Source organism: Numida meleagris, chromosome 4 (assembly GCF_002078875.1).
Source record: "Numida meleagris isolate 19003 breed g44 Domestic line chromosome 4, NumMel1.0, whole genome shotgun sequence".
NCBI lineage: Eukaryota > Metazoa > Chordata > Aves > Galliformes > Numididae > Numida > Numida meleagris.
The window spans coordinates 75,488,696-75,511,818 of NC_034412.1; the positions used below are offsets into that span (position 1 = coordinate 75,488,696).

The 23,123-nt window shown below is 41.4% G+C and overlaps 2 protein-coding genes across 3 annotated transcripts in view; one reads left to right on the forward strand and one right to left on the reverse strand.

Annotated features, from left to right (window-relative positions):
• KLB (klotho beta) lies at positions 243-16,644 on the reverse strand. 2 transcript variants are annotated; one of them, XM_021394334.1, is made up of 6 exons: positions 16,371-16,644; positions 15,617-16,339; positions 7,948-8,452; positions 6,031-6,299; positions 4,068-5,211; positions 243-1,941 (listed from the first exon to the last, which is right to left on the reverse strand). In XM_021394334.1, the coding sequence occupies exons 1-6, from the start codon at positions 16,455-16,457 to the stop codon at positions 1,583-1,585; spliced, it is 3,087 nt and encodes a 1,028-aa protein (XP_021250009.1). In that variant the 5' UTR covers positions 16,458-16,644; the 3' UTR covers positions 243-1,582. The 2 variants fall into 2 exon arrangements, with proteins under 2 accessions (XP_021250009.1, XP_021250008.1); XM_021394333.1 differs by having other exon boundaries at positions 15,617-16,644.
• Positions 21,467-23,123, forward strand: part of RFC1 (replication factor C subunit 1) — a 41,469-nt gene continuing 39,812 nt past the window's right edge. Inside the window, exon 1 of the mRNA XM_021397001.1 lies at positions 21,467-21,829. Within this exon, the coding sequence (XP_021252676.1) occupies positions 21,827-21,829 (3 nt within the window). The 5' untranslated portion in view covers positions 21,467-21,826. The remainder of the gene's footprint in view (positions 21,830-23,123) is intronic.

Below are 23,123 nucleotides of genomic sequence, written 5' to 3' on the forward strand. Positions count from 1 at the left end.
CTTGTGATTTTGTGCTCTTCCTATGCTACGCTAAAATCTACATTGTGACTTTTTTTATTATCAGTTTTGAAAAAAGGTGTGTAAAATACTGGTATAAAGTGACCGAAGCTTAATAACCAGGAAAATGTCTCTGCGTGCAAAAGAAAAGTACCTAAAGCAACTGAGTGATTCTGCTGTCAGTTCCTGTGGGAATGCAGTACCACTCAGCTGAACTTTACAGGCATGAAACTTGCATTGTTCAAGTTGTCCCACTAAGTAAATCTTCAGAATTCAAATTGTTGGCTTGTACAATGAGCACAGAATTTAGGGGTTGGAAGGGGGCTCTGGAGATCGTCTAGTCCAAGCCTCTGCTAAAGCGGTTCCCCGGAGTAGGTTGCACGTCAAAGTGTGTGCATGGGCTCCAGAGGAGTGTTGTCCAGGTAATGGAAGGATGTGTGCACCTCTAATACTCCTGGTATTTGCTGTTATGGCAGAGTGTTTTCTTGTTCAAAAGAATCCACGGTTTTACTGCTACTTGCCTTTTGAATAAATGAGTTTCCTGTGATGTTGGCCAGTACTTGAAATGCACTGGAGGAGGAGTCTATTAATGAACTGAGATTTAATGTTGGGTGATGGGGATTCAGTTGGTTGCATGTGTACTAGTTTGAGGATACATGCGAAGTTTCTAGTTGGCTGTGCATAAAGAGCCACGATATGTAGCTGCCTTAATTCTTCAGTGTCTGTACATTTGGTACCTTGGTAGTTGTCTGTGGGTGTATGGACTTTGATGCTAACAGCTGGAAGTGGTGACTGCCTTGGATGGGTAAGGATGCTCCTCTAGGATAGCACTGTTTCTGCAAGATGGAGGTAAACACATCTCAGGTCTTATTATTGAGGTTCTGTATGCTTTTATAACAACAGATATGGAAATCACGTCACTTACCTTGTGTTTGATGCTATTTTGAGTGTTAGGGGCAGCTGGAAGTGCAGAATGTTTAGATTGTTCCTCCAGAAATGTGAAGTTACAGATTGTGACTGCATCTACCCATTCGGTGTTTACTAACGCTTTTATTTATAAACTACCAATTGCAGTTTCACGTTTAACATCATTCATAGCATGAATATACATCACAGGAAGTTTTGGTGCAGAGAGGTTCGTATAAAAGTGCATATCAGTTCTCACAGACTAATATCTCTTTTCAAGTCTAACAGTTTGTAAGGTTATTCCAAGGCACAGGAGAGTCATAACGTTTTCTTCTTTGTATGTACAGAAAGTGGAGAACAGTAATTTCACCAGGAGCAGGTATTGTAGCTTGCCTTCCTGTGCATGCAGTTACCTTGTTTTCAACTGAGATGTTCAAGGCCAGACTGGACGTGGCTCTGGGCAGCCTGGTCTAGTGGTTGGCGACCCTGCACTCCGCAAGGGGGTTGAAACTCGATGATTTTTGAGGTCCTTTTCAACCCAGGCCATTCTATGATTCTGTGTTGGGTGTGTGTAACTGGAGTGACTCACATAGTGCTTTTCTGCAGATGCCTGTTCTGTATGGTTCTCTGTAGAATGCACAGTCATGAATCTTGGTGAAGGTGAGCTTGTGCCCCCTTATTAAAGTGACACGCAGATGCGCTGGATCCTCTTTGCCTTAAAGCGTTTTCTTCTTTTTCTTTTGTGAAAAACAATAATAGTTAAAAGCAAGATCAGAGTGGAGAAAAGACAGCAGGCAAAGAATATCAATGGCTTCTTCTGAGAAAGAAACAAGCAGAAGCTACACTGCTTATCGTTGGATGGATCGCAGACAGAGTAGTCGGCAGGAAAGCCGTTATTGCTGATCAGGTTATTGTAAAATTTTATTGAAGGCTTTCCTTTGGAGTCAGAAGTGAAGAATCCAAATCTGGGCTTAGATTTTTCTTCGGTCAGTTTAAATGCGTAGTAGCCTCTAATCTTGACTTTATCAATGTAGTATGCTGGAAGGGAAAAAAAAAAAAGAACGTTGTTAAAACTGTTAATAAAATTTTATATGACTTGCAGACTTTTTGGTAATGAGTTAAGTTTTCAAATGATTATCCATTTAAAGAGTATAACTACATCATAAAATATTTACTTGCAGTTATTGCTTCTAGTAATACTCAGCTTCCACTGTCTTAATTAGTAACAATGCATCATTGTTCCAAAAAAAGTTTGAACCTGGGAATTTTGTGGACCTACCCTGTGAGAAGTGGATTTGCACAGACGGGTAGCCCGTATCTCTGAATGCCTGCATGTGTAAATGGCACTTGGGAACATTTCAGGAAGTGCCTGCCAGCCTCCCTCCCGCCTCCTGTGTTGGAGCAGGCCTGCAGTTCAGAGCTGCAATTGAGCAGAGCAACAAGACTCAGAGCGCTGCTGCTTTCCTACTTGCTTGCGTGTGGGCCAGGAGGTGAAAAGGAAGCGATCTTAAAATTCAGATGATGCTTTCACTGAGAAAAGGAGGTAGACGAGGGGGAGTTGGACTTCACCGCCCTCAGTTCTCCCACACGTCGTGGTATCTTGCACGTGTGCAAACTGATGTTCCCAGCTTTTCATTTCAAACATCAGCTGGAGGTAAGAGCTGCTGCCTTTGCAAGGCAACAGGATGCCAGCTCCTACAGGCAGAGTTAAGGAGATGGAAGCCCTCTCAACCTGTTTTCCTTTGAGACTGCAGGCCTGAGCTGGTTAAGAGTTGGGAGCTTTCTTCTCTGGCAAAAGCGAGGCCCTGATCTTTTCTGAACCCACCTGCAGTGCCCACAGGGAGCAGATGGCCAGCTGGGTCCTGAGAGAAGCGTTGATGAAATTCCTGCCTTATTCCAGACCCAGCTGCTCAGCCCCTCCATGTAAATAACTGTTACCCTGCTGCATGCAAGCGCTGGGCAAAAAACACTTGAATGAAATCATAAATAACAGTCCTTGGTGAGTAAACATATATTTGATTCGTATGTAAGCAGAAAGCGTAATTCAGGATGTGAGCCAGACTCAACAAAAACTGTAAACTAGGGAGATGTTTCTATGAATAGTTGGAGGTACCACGCTATCTGAAAATTGAACTGGGAGCTCTGTGATGGTTGCCCTTTAAATGACCTTTTCCTTTGGTAGGAGCAGAATAACTTCCTGTCCCCTTGTTTCTAATATGAAGTCGGCATGTAAAGTAAACCAGCAAATGTTCATCAATCCTGTAGTAATAGAGAAAGAGCTAAGCGCTGGAGGGAAAATGCTTTGCTTATTGTTAGTGTTCAGAAGCAATTTGAAGCCATGCCTAGCTATGAGTAAGACCTGCCTTGTTTTTCACATATCTAGGGCCTGGAGAGCCAGGATGTGCAGCCTGTGTCTGGGGACGGGTGCCTTAGAGGAGCTTTTGGACATCCCATGGCCTGGCCTGGGAAGTTTCCAGTGACTGTCAGTACGAAATAGTGCAGGGATGTATTGCACATCCTTGGCTGTACGGTTCAGGAACTTTTCCATAGCTGCCTGGGTCTCAGCCTAACAGCACAGCACTGCTGCGTTTCTCATGAAAAGCTGAGCAGAGATCTCAGCTCCTGTTTAATGTCTAGCTGGAGGAGGAGGGATGTGAAGGATGAGGCCTCCACGGCATCCCTCATACAGTAAGCTATTGCTGAAGATTATTCCCTTCAACAAAGAGAGCCTGTGTTTTGTCCTCTACCTCCACAACTGCTTATTACTTTTTCTCTAAAGCAAGGAACTGGATTTCTGGAGGTGCAGCACAAAGAGCAAGTAGTGGAGCAGGAACTAGAACTCTTCCTTCAACAGCAGCTCATTAAAGTGTGACAACCTGCCATCTTTCCTCTGTATGTCCCTTCAGGTCTCCTTGGACTTGCTTGTGCTTTACAGCTCCAGATCAGCAAGCAAGGAAGGAGGCTCCTGCTGTTCTTTGTAGAGCAGAAATTAGAGTTGTCTCTTGGTATTTGTTGATCTCAAATGCTATCTCCTACAAACTTCAGAGTAACTATCTACTCTGTTGATGTATGCCCCTTGTCACATCCGCCTCTGCATCGGGCAAACCTTGGGTGCCTGGGTCTGTGCCATGAAAACAGCTCTGAGGAATCTGTCATAGACTCACCTTTTAAAACCTCTTGTACGTATTTTTCTAAGTAATAGTTCCGAAGCTCATCGTTGTCTAAGGACTGGTCATCTATTCCGTTTGCCGTGATGTAGATATCTATGTCACCGTAGGTTCTTTTAATCCACTTCAGAACCTTGCGCACTCCCCAGGGCACCACGGCCAGCCGGGAAGGGGAGCTCAGGCAGGTGATGTCCTGCAGGAACTGGATGTCACGGTCAAACTCATACTGGCTCCCATTCTGGGGCTCGTGAATCACAAATCGCGTGGTGAAGTGATTCAGCGCGTAGAAGTCAGCTGCACCTTTAATGAGCTTCCTTTCCTCGCTTGTGAAAGATGGCAGTGAAGAGTGCGAGAGGCCTTTTCTGTTTTTAAAGTGGATGTATTCCCTCATTGTAGCAGGATAGTCCCCAGTCTTAAAGATGGGGTCAGCAAACCAGCCTATTTCAAACTGAAGGAACCTGTTGGCAGCTTTGGCGTGGGATTCAAAGTAGGGGTTGGCAGGCTCGGCCCAGTCTGAGTGCAGGGACAGGGACACTTTGCCGTACTGGAAGGACCGGTACTGCTCATCATATATTCTCCAGGCCATGGCATGCGCTATTAGTAAATTGTGTGCTGCCCGGTATGTATCACTGCTGCTCCTGTTGTAGACATCGCTGAGTCGGTTAGGCTCGTTTATTGTAATCCAAAGTTTAACCAAATCTCCTAGTTCCTGAAAGCATAAAGCCGCGTAGTCTTGAAAAGCATGGGCTGTAGACTGGTTGAGCCACCCTCCTGTCTGCAGCAAAGGGCCCGGCAGGCCCAGGTAGGCATGCGTTGGGTAGTACAGGGTGACCATAGACTGGATGTTGAGTTTTAGCACTTCACTAATCACACATCTGTAATACCTCAGCACTTGTTTGTTGACCACTGACAAATCTCCATTGGGTAAAATTAGTGACCAGTCAAGGGCAAATCTGTAGTGGGTGACTTTCATTTTTTCCAGGAGGTCAAGTTGCTTTTTAATACTGACAAAATCCGTACACTGTGCCGGCCGGGTTTTTAGCTTCACTCCTTCCACTTTGTGCAGGAGCCCATCTCCCGTGATGTTCCACAGGTAGAGGTTTGGATCGCAGAACTGGGGTGAGGAAGCCACGGACTCCGCCTGGGGAATTGAAAGCAGTAGGTTAAAACGGGGTCACATTGACCCTGCCACCAGCATATGCCATGTCCATTTTCACACAGATAAATGCCCCTGATGGGTTCCCTCTGTGCTCTCACAAAGAATGGTTCTGATGGTGCTGCAGAGGCAGCAGGGGATGTAATAGGCAGGCATGGACTGTTCTGGCACTGCTGCTGAGGTCAGTCTTGTGCAACCATGGCATAACAGTTCAGTCCCTGTTCTTACTGGTAGTCCTTCTGCCTGTGCAAATATCTGACACAAACAGTTTGTAGTGGTTAGTATGAATGCTATCTCTGCTATCTTCTACTAGTTAACAAGCTTCTATGTAGAAAAGGATATTTTTTACTGTTTTCTTTAAAACACTTTTTGTGTAATTCATAGCATAATATAGTGAAGTTTAAAACAGCTTTTTTTAAAAGGAAGTAGACTTTTCTGTGCTGTATATTTACTCAGAATGATTAACAGAACATATAGAAGCTTTACTTTTTCTCCTACAGCTGTTGATAAGTAGGATAAATTACAGAGTTTCGTTGGTATTTGGAGGATGGTTAATGTTTTTTTCATTGGACTACCTTTCTGTATGTAATGACAAAGAGTATCTCAACACTGCCGTACATACTGGTCATCTTCTCTACCAAATTTAAAGCTGAAGTAGGTAGTGCATGAAACAGCTGGGAACAAAGACAGTGTGCAGTGTGCACTGAGATTCCTGAGTGAAAGGTGCTGCAGTCTTATATTCACAAAGTACGCTCATAGTTTCTTTGCCTCCATTGGTCATTTCTGTATTTTATTTACTCTTACCTTGAGAACAGACTCGGTGATACCCCAGGAGAAGTCACAGGAAAACTGAGCTTGCACATTTGGGGTAGACTCTCTTGGGAAGAAGCCGTTTTCCTGTATGATCTGTTTATAATAAAGTGCAGATGACTTGGGAATCCGTTCCTTTTTTTCACTTTTGAAATCCACATAAAATAATCCACGCCGGATTTTGTAAGCATGTTGCCATTCAAAGCCATCAAGGAGTGACCAGGCTGTGTAACCGAACACATCTATGTTGTCATATTTAATAGCTGTGTAAGAGAAATTAACACTCATGAGCCATATATTTAGTACTCTAATGTACATATGGAAAAGTAACAGCTGTAAAAGATAAGTTTCAGTTGCCTCCAAGAATGGCAGCTGGGATCTCTTCATTGCAATGGTGATTTTATGTAACTTATTTTCATGATTCGCTGCGCTGTAAGATACAGACATCCAGTGCAAAGCTTTCAGCACTCTCTCCAACGCACGCAGTGCTGCTCCATATATCCCTCTACATGCCATGTCATCAGCCACCAGCCCATTCCAATTTGGCCTATACAAATGATGTCTTGTGGTTAAACAGATCAAATTGATTTTGCTGCAAGCAGTACATTTATATTATACCAGATTTTTCTGTCAGTAAAAATATGAGAATACATTCCAAATGTTATTGCTGATTAGATGCAATTTCCTTCACAACGAGAAAAAAAAAGCATTAATGAAGAGGTTACTCTGTATTTTGAAACAGAGGTTGAAGTATTGGTATACGTAAAAATACAGATTACAGTTCTTCTAGTTATTAGTTGAGCATTGACTCAAGCATTTTGGAAGTTTGGGCCCATGGATGGTTATTACAGTCAGATCTGCTGCAGAAGAGGGTTGGATTTTCTTACCTAGTAGTCTACCTGCCACACATCTTCAAATCCAGTCCTGCATCTATGCTTCTGTGCTGTGTCCATGCAGTATTTAAAATATCATAAACCAAATACAGGACTGTAACCCCAAAATCAGGAAAAATCAGGCCGTGTCATACATACTGGACTATATGAAGTTTGCAGTTTGGAACAACTTTATTTGGACAACCTTCATTAGGAGCTCGATTTTGTTTGCTGGTGATCAAACATCCTGATTTCACATGTTTTCCCTTTTCTGAGGATTAGAAAGGTTTCTGTGAAGGACCTGAGCCACCCACCACAGCAGCATGGCACATGGTGCGTGGTGCAGAAGGCATGGCCCCAGCTGAGGCTGGCACCCAAGCCACAGGTGTCCCCCAGCCCCCGGCACCAAAATGGAAAAATATGGGTCTTGTAGAGGCTTCAGATATTAACAGGATTAATGTTTCATATAAAATTAAATCTTGGCCATCAGAGAGCAGACCCTGCCCTCTGGCTTTATGAAGGGAAAATACCAGTATTCAACCTGTATATTTAAAACACATTATCTTCTGCTTGGCATGCTGTAATCCTGAAGAATGATTGCCATTCTCCTGCTGATTAATTCCATGCATTTGGCATGGAAGCAGGGGCTCAGCACGACAACGACATTCTGCTGTCATTGCCTCATTTTCCTGCTGTCAAGGTATGTGCCCACACAAAGGTTTTACAGTTGGGCTGCCATCAGAGAAAAGTGATATGCAGTGTATTTTTTTACATTCATTTCTGACTCAGTTTTGTACCCAGATGTTGGACTTTAGCTTTCTGGGACAGGGACTACATATTTTTTCTGTTTGTACAACACTAGCGCCAGCGGATCGTGATCTGTGGTTTGTACTTACTCAGTAGAAATAATTAATAATTAACTTAGTTGCCGTTACGTCTTTTAAAAAAAAGATCAAATCATTAAAAAGCTAAATTATCTTTAAAATTTTCCTTAAAAAAGTATCCAAAAAAGAATCCAACAGTTTAGTTGTGCACAAACCTTGTAAAACCTTATTTATGAAGTTTTTCATCATGTAGATGGCAGTGGTGTCATCGGTTTTCACATGGCTGTCAGTGAACCAGCCATTCTCTGCAATGAAGATCCGAGGGCTGTTGTATTCCAGTTTAATCCAATTCAGTACTTCCCTCAAATTGAGCGACAAGTTTTGTCCCATTTTTGGTAGAGTGTTTGGAGGTTTGAAGTTATCGGGACCAAAGGAAAATGCAAAGAAGTCAGCTGTTCCTTTGATGTACTTTTTTTCATCCTCAGTAAAGCGTGGCAAAAAAGATTCATTTTTCAGTTCTTCTGGATAATCACCGTCCCCATGGATGGGTTTAGCAAACCAGCCAAGTACTCTCTCCACAGACTGCTGGCATTTAGAAATGTCCAAAGCATCTTCTGATCTGTTGGGTTCGATCCAGTGGGATCCCAAGACTATGGACATCAATCCCTTCTGATATGGTTGAAAGTGTTTCTTGTAGTTATGCCAAACTTTTGCATGAGCCTGGTAAAAGAAAAATAATGTTGAATTGCTGCTATTTAATAAATCTCCGTGTGTGCAGACAGACAGGCAGGTAGCTAGGTTTGATTTGCTGCAGACTTCTGCAGCAATATTCTGAATGGTTAAGGTACAACAATCACACTGAAGAGATGCACTGGGAATTAGCTGCTAAAATGCAAGGTCTTTAGATGATGGTAATGCTCAGCATGTTCTGTGTGCTGTTGCTATGATGCATTAGGGTTGTGGCTTTTTGCCTTTTGATATAGGTTTGGAGGTTGCAAGATGTTCAAGCAGGTTATGTGAAATGGCTCTTATGGCTAATTTTAGAATAAACAGCTGTTGATGGTGGGTTATCAGTGATCTGCACAGTCCTTTTAAGTATTCATTCTGACAGCAGCACCACTTTGGTTTTAAAAGGAAATCTGTCAGCCGCATTTCCCAAGTTTTATTGGTTATGGCACATTTCAGTACGCAGGTGATGCCACATGCTGACTTCTCTAGGATAGGCAGAAGTTTTGCCAAGTGTATTAGTGGCAATGAAAACGTACCCTGTATCACATTGTAATTCAATTTTTCAGATAATCATTGCATTTTAGATAGTTTAATATTGTCACACACCGGAATTACCTCTGAATGCCACGTTAATAATTTAGTTAAGAGATCACATAAGTCAAAATTTTCATGGTCTATGGCATTAAAATGAGTACACTGGAGATTTAGGAACCACTAGCATTGTTCTGGGTCCTGTACAGGAAAACAGGAGATTTCAGGTGTCAGAGAAGGATGGCTCTGGATCCTCTGGAGGTGGATATGACGCAGAGGAGAGGAGCTGACGCCTCATGGGCTGATGAGCTGTCCGATAACTCAGGGTTTACATTGCTCCTGAAGTATGGCTCTATACACTAAGCTGGAAAGCAAATGACTGTTTGCACCCAGAAAAAACACGGAGAAGCATTGTGAAACACTTTTAGTGCTGAGTTAGATTGACATTACAAAGCCAAACAGCATTGCTTACATTTGACAATAATTTCAGCTAATTTATCTAGAAATGCACAGCCTTGACAGCTTGGAAAAAGAAAAAAAAAAAAAAAAGGCCCAATGTCAGGTTGGTATTTGGTTAAGCTCAGGAGTACTGTGGAATTACAGTTTGTGAAATTTTGTGTATCAGTTGTTTATGGTTTCTAAGGTCATGCTTGTAACATTCATTCAAGGTCTGTCTTTGAAAGTACTGATAAAGCAACATTAACCTTTGCGATGCAGGTTAAAGGGAAGCCAGCAAAATTCCACTCATGAGGTAAACTGCAAGCTACGGTTATAATATTATAAAAGGGATTTCTTACCAGTCTTACAAGAAAATCTATGTGGCCAGTGCCACCCCTACAGTTACCCTCACTGTCCCCTCCCACAGGTCCCTCCCAAGTGGCTGCTAGGGCCAGCCTAGTCTAGAGTTAGCTTGTACTTACCTGCCCCTACTGATTTCTTACGTGGTTCATGAATAATTTTCCCCAGACACAGCCTACTAACACCTGTTTAATGAAACATACACGTTTCTGTTGGTTTGACAAGAAAAACTTTGCTGAAGTCAGCTGTGTTATTCACACAGCCAGGTAGCAGGACAGAGGCATGTGGTGAATCTTAGCAATCCCACACTTCTAAATACAGTGGAGAAAGAAGGCTTTGCCAAAAACCAACTAGTTAAAAGTGCACTACTGACAGGTGAAAGACAATTAGGGAGAATTCATTAGCTTCATATGCAATTTCAGGAAGTTGTTTAGAGGAAAATAAAGTTACTACTAAAATATTGTCTGCAGGTGTGAAAGCAGCCACAGGTGCTATTCTACAGGAGCAGACCTCTAATACAAATACATGTATTTAGCATGAGTCAAGGTAAGATTTCCATATCACAAATTCATATGCATCACTGATGTCTCCTAGTTCTAAGGGCTGTCTCAATTTTTTAAAAAATGTGAGTTTATTGAAGGTTTTTTCAGTTGTTGTAGATACAATAGCCTTTGCTTGCCAGTAACTCTGTTTTGAGCTGCTAATTGTCTGTGAAGCAGCTTAGCATTCTCAGGTGGAGGATGTACTCTAACTGCAAACTATTATTGATGGAACCAACTGATTATTAGCATTTGTTTTGTAAGATGAAACATGAAATAAACATTACGATGCCTATTTTGAGTAAATCTTGACTAACCTTTTGTTTTCAGTTACAGTTTAATCCCTAATCTTTCACTTTCCTTGTTAGATCAAGGACAAATGTCAAGGCTGAGTACACAGTGAAAGCAGGATCAATATTGGGTATTTATTCTAGATACGTATGACATTAATTTCAGCGTATTGTCCTGGTATTAGTATAGCAATTATTCCATAGACTTCAAAGTCACAAGAGTGCTGAACCAGTTAGTACTAACCCTGCAAAAAGGCTAGATAGAATGAGTCAAATTAATAAAAGACAACAGTGTTGTTCTCCTCTCTTGAAATATTCTCACACTCCTTCAAACTCTGATCCTGTAAATCGTCTTTTATGTAGACAAAAAGCTTATTGTAGAAATACTGACACTTTCAGATTCATAAGATTTGTTACAGTAAAGTAGTTTTCATAGAATATCTCAACAACGAATACACAGAACAATGTAGAGTTACTTCAGTGTACTGCTCAGCAGGAGCATTTTAAAAAATCCTAATAAAATGATTCCTCCTTCGTGTTTAGTTGTTTGAATTTTAAACAATGAAGGGCTAGAATAGAGAGTCTGATGACGATAGTGTGAAAATCACTTTAGAAGGAGAGCAGGTGTGTGGGGCTTATTTGGATAGTTTATTTTGGTTCATGGCACTTCTGGTCTGTGGTAAAGATGCTTTGTGATCAGTAGAGCTAACACCTTTTTTTTGTAAACTGACTCTGAAGCTGAGTCCTTATAAATGAAAAAAGGGCTGTGGACATGTAGGTGACCGAGCCTTCGAAAGTTTGAAAGTTTTATGATTGAATTTGTTGAATGCTAACTGCTCTGCATTTGGATTGCATTTTTCCTGATTATTTCCAAGAAATGTAAGAAAGTAAGCTGAAAATAACAAATTGTATAAAAAAGTATAAATCATTTCTTATTCAAACCTAATAAAATACTGTCATAGAATCATAGAATTGCTCAAGGTTGGAAAAGACCTTCAAGATCATCAAGTGCTACCGCAACCTAACCATACTACTCTAACAACCCACCGCAAAATCATGTCCCTGAGCACCAAATCCAAACAAATCACTGATGACTGGCGCTGTCTGAAAAATCTTCTGGCAATGACATTTGCAAGCATAAATATTATGCTGTCCGCTCTAGATCCATACTTGATGGACACAAATCTCTCTCCTCCTGTAAGAAAGATGGGCAATGGTATAGCTTCATCTGTCAAGATCCTGACGAGAGAAAGGGCAAAAAGTGTCCGGGTAGACTTAGAGATAAAATGATTCCCCATTCCTTCAGTAGAAATTTGTTTTTCAGAAAGAATGAATTATGGGACTTCTCTGGGACATGCTCATCCAAAGATCCCAAAGGTGATAGTGCCCATGAAGAGGTCCTGGCACAGTGACTGCTACCAGAGAGCTAGGAGTAACATAGCCAGGCACAGAGAGGAACCTGATCTGTGATGTGATGGATCTATGTGTAGGCACCATGTTTGGAAGGGAAGGTATTACCTTTTCCAAGAATGTGTTATAAAAACATGTCCATGAAAAAAAATTGTAGGGAGATTTCCTTGTTCTGCTAGTTTTCTCCTGCACTTTTCTGCAAGATGAAAGGGAATGTGAATGATCTTAAATGTGGTCTTTTTTTTTTTTTTTTTTTTTTTTTTTTAAGCAGAACTGTTTGGAGGGCACTGATTCAGAAGAAGAAAAGAGTCTGGTCTGTAGTTTGTGGTGCTTCCAAACCTCAGCCTAAGAAGTAGAAAGAACAAAACTAGATCTAAAGAAAATGATGATAATCAATCTGATAAATATCTGGTTTAGCTCCAGTGACCATGATCCAGCTGCTTCATATTTTCCTGCTTCTCGTCTGATGTAATTACTATCAAATCAAAGAAATACATCTATTTTTTTCTGTGTGCAGTTTTTTCTTCCATACCTCAGTAGCTGCCTCAGAAGCAAGCTCATTGTTTTTTTATTTTGTTGGTGTGTCTTTCAAGCATCTCGTGGCAAGTTAAGCCTCACTGTGTTCCAGTGTTGCTTTTGTGAAGGACAGTCTCATTTAATGAAAAAAGGAGATACAGACTGTCTCTGTTCATGTGGTATCAGATTTCATGTATTCCTCATATTAGTGATTATCATGATTGAATAGAGATTTGCCTATGTGAAAATATTAGCAATTTATAATTTAAAAGCTTCAAACATCATATTTCCTATTCATTTCCATGTGAATACTATCAGGCATTTCATAATGTCTGGCAGCATTCTGACCCACTGTGTAGAGAGTATTATACATAGAAACATGCAGACATATATTTTCAATCGAAACATCATGATCTCTATATCATTTTCCCCCTGCAGAGCTCCTAAGCGCTCTGCTTAGCAGCTTTTGCTTCTGCATTCAGTAGCTCTTTTTATTTCTGGGTCTTGAATAACAAGAGCAGGACTGGCTCTTAGAAGATGCATCTGGGCCATTCCATTAGAAGGATGCAAACCACAGAAAGAAAACACATGTAACAGCTGACATAGCACGTGTTAATACCTTGTGCTAGGAACAGCATATGTCTCCTGAGCTTGAAGAAGACAGACAAATCCTTCTTTTGTTAAAAATCCTTCATAAGATAATTATCTACCTCACGACCTTCATTCATGGAAACAGGTCATTGTTTTATTGGTTCTAAAATGTGTGGATTTTTTTTCCAACTCAATATTTGAGTTTTAAGCTGTTGGGTTTCTTCAATCTACTAAAGTTGTTAGTTAAGAACTAAGAGAAATTTCTTTTTAAAGATTCTGGCTAGCTGTCTTGAAAAGTGTACTGCCCGTGTCTTATGTTGTATGTCTGGCTTTTACTATGTTTTACTAAGGAAAAAAAAAAAATATATATATATATCATTATATATATATATATTTTTCCTTAATAATATATATATAGAGAGAGATATAATATATATATATATATAATGTGTTGACTCATGACAACAGTTTCCTCAAGAGTTTCAATTATACCTGCAACCACAAAACATTACACCCCAGATGCTTTACTACAAATTTATAAATTCTTTATAAAGAAGAGCTAAAATCGTCAGGAGCTGTACAGTGCCACTGGAGAAAATTACTAATCCACTTTGTAATGTTCATGGTGCTGTGAGAAAGATACAACATGAAAATAACTTCTGCTCAAGAATAATGAAAAAACAGTTAACATATTGTGTATTGCAGAAGGTCTCACTAAATCCTTCTTTTTAGTGATTTGTTTTATACTCAGAAGTGCAGATTTTAAAGCTAAAATGAACAATTAATTCAAGTCTGAGTTAAATAATATTCACCAAGGAACTTCATTTAGTGATTTGGGTATCAGACCCAGCCGTGCCTGGCTTCCTGGCACACCCAGCTGATTCTTCAGCAGAGGTATTGCTCTCTCTGTGCTGTGCGATGTTTATACAGATTTTACTGTGGGAAAATACAGATACTGCTGAGCTGATAGCCCAGTTTCGATTATGCCACTTAGAAATGTAGGCAAGCCATACCGCATAGTTGGGGTTGCATCCTTTACATGTATTGTATCAAATGTATCTTATATAGCACTCGAAAAATAAAAAGAATGATTGGGCATCAGTTCTCTATGAGATGCTTCACAAATCTGTGTAGCTAGGTCAATTCATGTGCTATGTCTGAAATCAGTTATTGAATCTGGACACCTGATGAACTTTTTGTGTAAAACTTCTATTGACTGCAGTGTGCGTTTTCTGAAAAATGATGTTCTCCAGTTGAAGCCTGGAAAGCAAATACAAGAAATAGAAGTTGCAGGAAATTTTAAATGCTCTGTTAATTAATATTTCCCAACATGCATACTTCTTTCTATATGACAAATACGTTCAGCTGTATTTGTTAATTATATTTATAATGTATAGTAGGCAGTAGAAAAAGTCTCTTTGTGACAGCTATGAATTGCTTATGCATGGTGAATTATACTAGCTTCTCTATCAGACAGGACAACGACTTGCTCTTTAAAGTACTTAGAGCATTACAGATGAAAAAAACCCTGTATTTATATCGTCAATTATCTTAAACTGCTGTTATTGGAGGTTGTTTTACAATATAGCACAAGAAAATAAGAATATAAACTCTTAAGCAGATGAACAAGCCACTCTGTAGAATGAAATCAGAGATGTTTTAAATTCTGTAAAGTTCTTGATACTAGCATGAATGTCTCTGCATTTTTCCTTAAAAATATAACCTACTTCAGACTTCTCTTTTTGCCCTTTCCAAAGAAAGAATACTATTAACTTAGGACCCAGTATTGAAGCTGTTGAAGCTACTGATCATAAGATCAAATCCACTGGATGTCTAATTCTGTAGAAGAAAGCTGGCACAGAAAATAACACTCACATAAAAATGAAAATGCTGAAATTGCTATGGAAATAATGTAATTTTGAAACTCTTAAATAGTGAAGGGGACATTTGTTTTCTTCCAAAACCAAGAACTGATGACCTTGCTAGGTCAGTAATAAACATTTCACAATACGATCTCGCTAAGCCAGAACTAATCATATTTATATATGCACAACTTCTATTGCTAGTAGAATTGATCCCATATGCAAATAGAAAAAAAAATTCGTATGAACTAATAGAATAGTCATTTTAGCGTGGCTGAATGACAGAACAGTCATTTCAGTGTAACTAAATGAAAAGAATAACGAAGGAAACCCATGATCCTTAATAAGTAGATGCTGTAGGCAAAAAAGAAATGTAAATAGAGGAAATAAACAAGCACCTGAAAACAAATAATTACTGAGTCAGCTGTTGAGACTACAACAATGAAATAAATATGAAAATTAAAAAAATTCTTTTAAAGACTGCCTTAGCTAAGGGTTATTTCTTGGTGTTTTCACATTCCTTCATTATAATTTTTTAACATAGATTACATTATTGATTTCTTCCATTACTTCCCATGACAGTGCAAGATTAGTTTGTAAAATCTTGTTATACTGTACCTTGATCAGGTTGTGTCCTACAGTGTAGACAGTGGTTATTTTCCCTTTCTCTCCAGGAGCATGAATACCCGTGCCATACCCATGCCAAGCAACTAAATAAGGATTGTGGATGGTAATCCAATACTTAACACGATCCCCAAAAGTCTGGAAGCAAAAGGTGGCATAGTCATTGAAGATATCAATGACCGATTCATTTTTCCATCCCCCATATTGCTCTTGCAGTGTCAAGGGCAGGTCCCAGTGGTACAGGGTAACCACGGGGTCAATATTTCTGTAGACCAGAGAGTCAATAAGGGTGTTATAGTACTGGAGTCCTTTTTCGTTAGGAGCTGCTACCACTCCAGTGGGAAAAAGCCTTGACCACGAGATTGAAAACTGGTAAAAGGTAACTCCTAAAAAATCCAGAGCTGACACATCTTTGTCCAGCAAGGTGTAGCTGTCACTGGAAACATCTGCGCTGTCAGTGTCTCTGAGCTCTGCGTGGATGAAGCGGTCCCAGACGGAGGGTCCTCTCTCGTCCTTCCTCCAGCTGCCTTCCACCTGGAATGCCCCTGTCCCTACACCCCAGAGAAACTCTGTGGGGAAAGTGTCATACAAAAACATCTGTGTTTCGCTCACAGGACTGGAGCTGGGGTCCTTTTTCCACACAGATCTTCCTTCTCCGGCAAGCCCAGCGACCATCCTTATGAAAACTAATGTCAAAAAAGCAACAAATCTCTTCAGCTGTCGGCCACGCATTATGCTGCTTTATAACGCCAGCATTAAAAGTCAGATTCCCTTCACCAATACTGAAAAAAATCCATTCATTCAGTGGAGTCCCTGCTGTGCAGGCTGTCTTCATTTGCCACTAACTGCTGGAGTGTCTTATCAAAGCTTCACTAAAAGCTTGTGATCGTAAAAGCCCTGTCAATGATTAGCCTGAACTGTGAGACCTGGGGTGGGTCAGAGAACAGCGTAATTTTTAGGGAGGTGGCCTCTGTGTGGTCACCGAGACACCTCGGCTGTGTTCTTGCTGCAGGAAAATAGGTTACCCGAGCAAAACAGAAAGCCTGGTCACTCGAATGGGAACATACAGGTGACAGAGGGTGCTAAGAAGCAATTTTGTTCTGTATTCCTCCTGAAACTATATTTCAAGGAAACATAGAAGAAATAGAATTCTAACTACAAAGTCTTCAATTAAAATGTGATTTAACAATTTTTAATGACTCATACGTTAAATTATAAGAGTGCCAGAAGGGTCTGAGAGTCTTCTCCCAGCATTTAATTTCAGCTATGAGAAATGTAACATACAGCATTAGTACACAGTTTATTACTAGAATCAAGACAGAATCATGCCTACAAAGAGACCGAAACACACATACGCAAATCCCAGTAATTATGTAGAAACACAAGGCAAGGCAATATTTATTCCAAATACACACAACTGCCGTTATATCTTACAAAAGTCCTATATACAGCCCTATGTAGAGCATCAGTACAAAATTAACACGGGTCTGTTCCAGTCCTTAAGCAATTTCCCTTAATTTCTTTAAATAAAAATAATCAGCAAAGATAATTAGGCTTGAAAGATGTTATTTTGGTATTAATTTAATAACCTTGCAGCTGGGCTATCAGCACAGTGAATATCTTACAGAGCAGCTAGGCAATATTTTATAATCTCATCTTTTAACATACTTCAAATTACAGCAAAACTACGCATGTCAAGATTCGGTAAATTTAATAAATACCGTAAGGCTGATGAGTGCCATTGTTGATTTCTTCAGATAAAGTCATATAAAATGTATTCACGCTAGAATCAGAGCTGCTCAATAGCAATGTATCTGTACCTGCATGACAGTCGTGTGCTGAAATCTGAGCATGGAACAACATACCACATAGGTACGGCACTGTGCTCAGCCCTGCTGATATGCAGGAGATGAAAGTCCAGACAGGCTGCTGGGCTATGGCTGCTTTATTGTTCCTGCTGCCTGTGATGAGAGCGTGTTTGCAAGCAGCATGGGTTTCTCTCTCAGCATTGCATAATGCCATTCAGACATACCTCCAGTTTAACAATGAAGCTGATCAAAACAGTGGAAGATGGAAGACATTTTACACATTGGTTTATAAGATAAACAACAAAAACTACATCTACCTCAGTGCACCTTCATAAACATTTCTCAGCAGCACCTTTACAAGAAAGAGTTTCACCCTGGCTGATGGAGAAAGTTCCCACCAATATCTTCACTGCAGATCTCTGCTGGCAGGGCGGCCACTCGCCTAATGTCAGTCTGTCCGACAGAGCAGACCCAGCACTCCCTCAGTACCTGGAGAAGCTGCTCTACGCATCTCAGCAAAGATCCTACACAGGCGGTTTGAGAAAGGGAGCTGTAGATAGGTCCTGTACCAAGTGGGTCTACAGTACACACTGACACGTTCCTTTTGTATTATATGGAATAGCATTTGAAATTTTAATTGGGTTAGTTATGGCATGAACAGAATCTGTCTGTTTTAGCATTTAAAAGCTTCAACTGTGTATTGTACTATGAAACAAAACTGAAATACAAGTCATTATAGATGCTACTGTAACACTAAAGTAGTTAGATACCACAAACAACAGAAGTTTGAGCTCAAAGCACCCATGAAAGCTCAAAGCACTGAGGCTATCATACTGACAAAGTAAAAACAATAGGCTTCTGCCCAGCAACTACGGCAGGGCTAGCACAACTTGCACCTTATTCCAAACATGGTGTGGTGCATTTGTACAAGATGTGAAGGGCGCAGCAGAGGCTTGTGCTCCAAGATGTTTAACTGGGATAAAGTCACTAACTGTATTTCTTTCCTTATTATCCATATGACTTGGAGCATGCCCTACTCAAGGTTTGAAAATAACTGAATTTAGTTTCTTTCTGCTTTGTCATTTTAACTGGTTAGTCTATCATGTTACTTGATAAAAAGAAAGCAAACTGAGGAGAATCATATAGTGACTTGAGTTTGAAAGAGAGATATGATTAGCTGAGCAAAGAGATGGGAAAAGGAAATACTGTGACTGTTAATTCAGAAAAGAGTTTGCACAGCCAAGTGAGATGTGATCAGGGACTGCTGAGAATTGAGGGCGCAGCTGGAGGGGAAGAGAAGTGGCAAGATTTAATTATGGCACCAGCTCAAGTGGCAAAGTCAGAGCAGGCTCCAGCCCTGATGCTGTTGCAGATGTCCATAGTGGGGTTTCCTGCCTCCAACCGTACATTTAATGACCCTGGTTTGGGAATGAATCAAGGCTGGGAGAGGCTGTGGTCTCCAGGGCGCTGCATTAGTTGGGAAGCTCAGTTCTCATCTGTTAAATATCCCTTTCTATTCTTGCCTCTGTCAAGATTAAGCAATTCCAATTATGAAACCAACTTTTCACTTGACCACTGATCGCATATTCTCAGTTCATGGGTTCAGCTTGGAAACTTGGGGATTGATCGGTAGAAATTCGGAACACATGAACTGCAAGCAGGAGAGTTTTGAACATAGGCAATGTTAGCATGTCTGAGCAAGGACACCTTTTCTGCCTAGATACTCAAATGAAGATAGAGAAAAGACTCTTTTCACTTAGAAAAAAATGTGATGTTTTCACTAGCATCAGCTGCCCAGACCTACTGATGTTAAGTGCTCCAAAAAAGCACAACTTATGCAATTGTCCTCCACAGTGTAATGCAAATCAAAAACTTATCTTCACCTTATACAGCAAAAACCGTTTGAGATGGGATAAAAGTCTTTTCTAAAGACACAATTGCAATTGCTGCTGTAGAAAACCTAATGTCAATAGAAACTAGATCATAGATTTACAAAGAACTTTTGGAATTTTTGGTCTGCAACAAAACACGAATTCCTGTTCTGAAAAAGAGAGATAAATTTGATTTTTTTTTTTAATATGGACTGTAATAAAGAGAATATTCTTTACAAGATTCACCTGAAATACAGACAACCATCTAGAAAATGAATATTTTAATGTTTAGTAATGCTATGAAAAAAAGAAGGCAACTGTTGCTTTGTTTTCTTAATCATTTCAGCATTATGATAACTGTATTCTTTAAGGCACTTCCTAAGTTCTGAGGTTCTTTGGACACATATGAAACTCAGCATATCTCTATTCCATGATACATCATAAAGATGTATCTGTGACTGACGTGTTGGCCCCTAAACAGCTGAGAAACATTGCCTTATGGACTTCAGAAGCATATCAGTGCTACCAAGTTTATCTGTTTTGTACTTTGTTTCATACAATTTAAAACAAATTTTGTAGAGCAGTAAATAAAACATTACTTCAAGATAGTTACAATGAAATTTTATTTCAATTCCAAAATGAATCAACATGTTAGAATACAAAAATTTTAAAAGAACTAGAAAATATTAACAAAAGGAAAACGGACTAATCTATGTTTCATTTATCAATATAAGAAAATGTATTTTCTTTATAAACAACATCCCCTCTTAATAAACATGAAGAGGCCTTTACTAATCATTGCAACAACAGTAAGACTAAGTTTGTTCAATAGGGAAGAAACTGAGAGCTTGGTTTAACATCTCAACATTTTTTCATGTATTTTGGAAAATATCAGTAGAAAATGCCAAACACTCTGGGTTTCAAAAAGGTAGAAAACAGCTCATATTTTCTATTATTTATCTTAGTCGTAAGTAGGTGATTACACTGAGTGAACTTTTGTTACTTAAAAAAACACTCAGTACTTTCAATAAGATAATATGCCCATAAAATATAACCAATTATCAGTTATAGGATCAGTAAGGATTCTGCCTTCGTTTTAACTTGCAAAACACACAATAATATCAGTAGGTATTCAGGTTCGTTCTAGTGGCAGAGTACACTTTTCAGACTTGCAATGGTATCACAGTGGGGCAGAAACAGAGGATCATCCCCCTGCTGTGACCAGAAGTGAACTACAGTACTCACAAGTACCCTGATCTCCTTTTTGTGAAGGGTTAATCAACTCTTGCCTTCCAAGAAACATGTCACAAGCCTGCAAACAGATACTGCTCTGCTGGATGTTATTCTAGGTAGCTTTATCAAAATCAAACAGAGATAACCACCTGCAATAATTCTTTTAGCATTATTTAAACAGTTTGTGTGGCTCTTACAAACGTCAGCCTTTTCAACTCCTCCTTAATTCTCCTATCAGGAAAAGACACAGCTTTCAAAATGACATAATGAGAAAGAAATACATAAATACAAACATACTGCTAGAGATGGTTTTCCAAAGAGATCCTGGTTTTGTTTGCATAGCCATTATAGCTGACCTTCTATAGCAAAAGCAGAAAGTACTGAGGAGCGCAGCCTGTGCTGTGGGCTACACTTGCTTGCTCTTTCATGCGTTTAAGCAGAAATCTGTATTTGCAAGCTATGCTAATGTTAAAAACATAAAACAAAGAATCCAGCTGACCATGCGAAGTCATAAAAGCAAAATCGACAGAAAAAGGATCCTTCAGTTAAAGACCGACTTAAAGGAGTAAACATACACCGTGGTGGGTATCATTGACATTCATGTTTTCTCAGATCAGATAAACAGATCTGCTTCCTATCTGTGTAAGTTCTGTTTGCTGGAGTTTCATCATGCCACCAAGCAGTATCTTGTTCTAAAACAGTAACATAAGAATGAATACAGAGGGTACATGATGGTAACGCTGGGAATTGCACTGAGAGAGGTACAAGCTGAGCTTGGGCTCCTTGCTCTTTCATGAGTGGTTGTCTAAATTAGTGGCAGTATTGTAAATGGTGGAAGTCCTGCCTGTTCCCATTTTCTCCACCGCTGGCAGTAGTTAGATTCAGCGGGTCGAGCGAATTTAAACACCAAACACTGACAGGGGGTCTGATTTTTATTTCCTTTCCCTGAGTGCACAGTCTTCCACTGTTCAGCACGCGGAAACTCAAACGGCAGCAAACTGAAAATCCGCCCCGAGGCCTGGACGGACGGCGGAGAGCCGGGCAACCAACCGAAGCCCGGCACCTCCCAGCGGGCCGGGCGCCCACACCCGCGCCTCCTCCCGCCCAGGGCGGCAGGACCAGCCCCGAGAGGCCGCCCCGACAGCCGGGCCAGCCCCGCTCCGCCCATCGCGCTGTGACGACAGCGGCCCGCGCCCGGTGGCGGGAGTTGGCGCGAAGGTTGCGGGGAGCGGGGTGGGCGGAAGCTATGGAGCCGGAGGCGTCCCGCTAGCGAGATCACCGCCGGCAGCAGCATGGTGAGCGCGCCGCAGCGCCGCCCCGCGCCGCCAGGGCCGGGGCTCTGAGCAAAGGCCGCGGGCCCGGCGCTGCGCGGGCGGCTCCCGCCGTGGGGGGGGGGCGGCGTTGCGCAGATAGCGCCGTTGGGGCCGCGTGGCGGTTGGGCGCCTTCCCGGCGCGTGCGGCTGCAGCCCCTGGGCCGCTGGAGCCGTCGGCGCGGCTCTCTGCTGACGGCGGGCGCGCGGGTCCCGCGCTGCGGTGCAGAGGCCGTCGATGCTGCGGTTGTGGTGCTCCTTCCGCCCTGAGGCCGCCCCCTGCGGGCCCGGGTCCCGCGTGTGGGAGAGCGCACGGAACCAGCCGCCTTCGGGTTCCTATCCTGAGGGTGAGGTGTCCGCGCCTCCTGCCGCCCCCCAGGCGCGGCGGGGTACGAGGCACGGGCCGCGCGCTCGCCCTCTGAGAGCAACGGCTTCCAGCGCAGCTTCCATTTGTCTCAGCGCTGCCCGCCCGGCTGCTAACTGCCTCTTGTTGTAGGGCAGATACGTGAGAGCTTTTCTGTTTCAATGCAGGGCGGTGTGTTGCGTTTGCAGAAAAACAAGTGCTTGAAAGTCTGAAAGTAGATGTGATTATAAGTAATGGAGGATGTAACCCTGAAGAGGTTGTAACTGTTAATACATCTGCCTGCCTGTGTCCTTTCCAGAGTGCTGCCCACTTACACAGCCGTTATAAGATGGGCTCCTGTCGTTGTCTCTTGCTCACATTCACTGGTTTCTGCTCAGGTGGAATCTCTGTGCAAGTATTGTACTGCTCTAACTAAAAAACCTTATACAAAGCCAGTTTAGCTCAACTTTGGTTTTAAACTTTTTGCATAAATCTTAATATCTTACACCTAATACTCAGCACCAATGGGCAGCGCTGTATGAGTGTGCCAGCCCTAAGAGCCGTGAAACGAATACCTGTGGTATTTAAGTCACCAGCTACCCCTCACAGGCTGCTGAAGCTCTGCAGCAGGACAAGGCCTTTGCTGCCTCCCTTGCCACCACCTGTCAGAAAGCTGAACTTCCTGGAAGACCCTCCCTTCCCTCTGGTAGTCTGCTTCTGAGTGTCCCACATCTCTCAATGTTGGCACTTCCTAGAAGAGAGGAAGACTGCCATCATGGAAAAAGGATGAGCTGCCTCGGTCCATTCTCTTTTATTTCCAATGCTGAAGAGAAGTAGCTGTACAGCCATCAGTGCTGCAGCTGTGGAGGTAGAGGCAAAAACACAGCGATGCCAGTAGCCCTGACCCAGTTCCCATGCAAAGAGCTGTACCGATGC

Excerpts from the sequence above, each read along its gene's own strand:
- KLB (XM_021394334.1), bottom strand. The coding sequence starts at position 16,457 with ATGAAGACAGCCTGCACAGCAGGGACTCCACTGAATGAATGGATTTTT. Across the intron at positions 8,453-15,616 it reads TAGGACACAACCTGATCAAG|GCTCATGCAAAAGTTTGGCA; the intron begins GTACAGTATAAC and ends TTCTTTTACCAG. Across the intron at positions 6,300-7,947 it reads CATAAATAAGGTTTTACAAG|CTATTAAATATGACAACATA; the intron begins GTTTGTGCACAA and ends TCTCTTACACAG.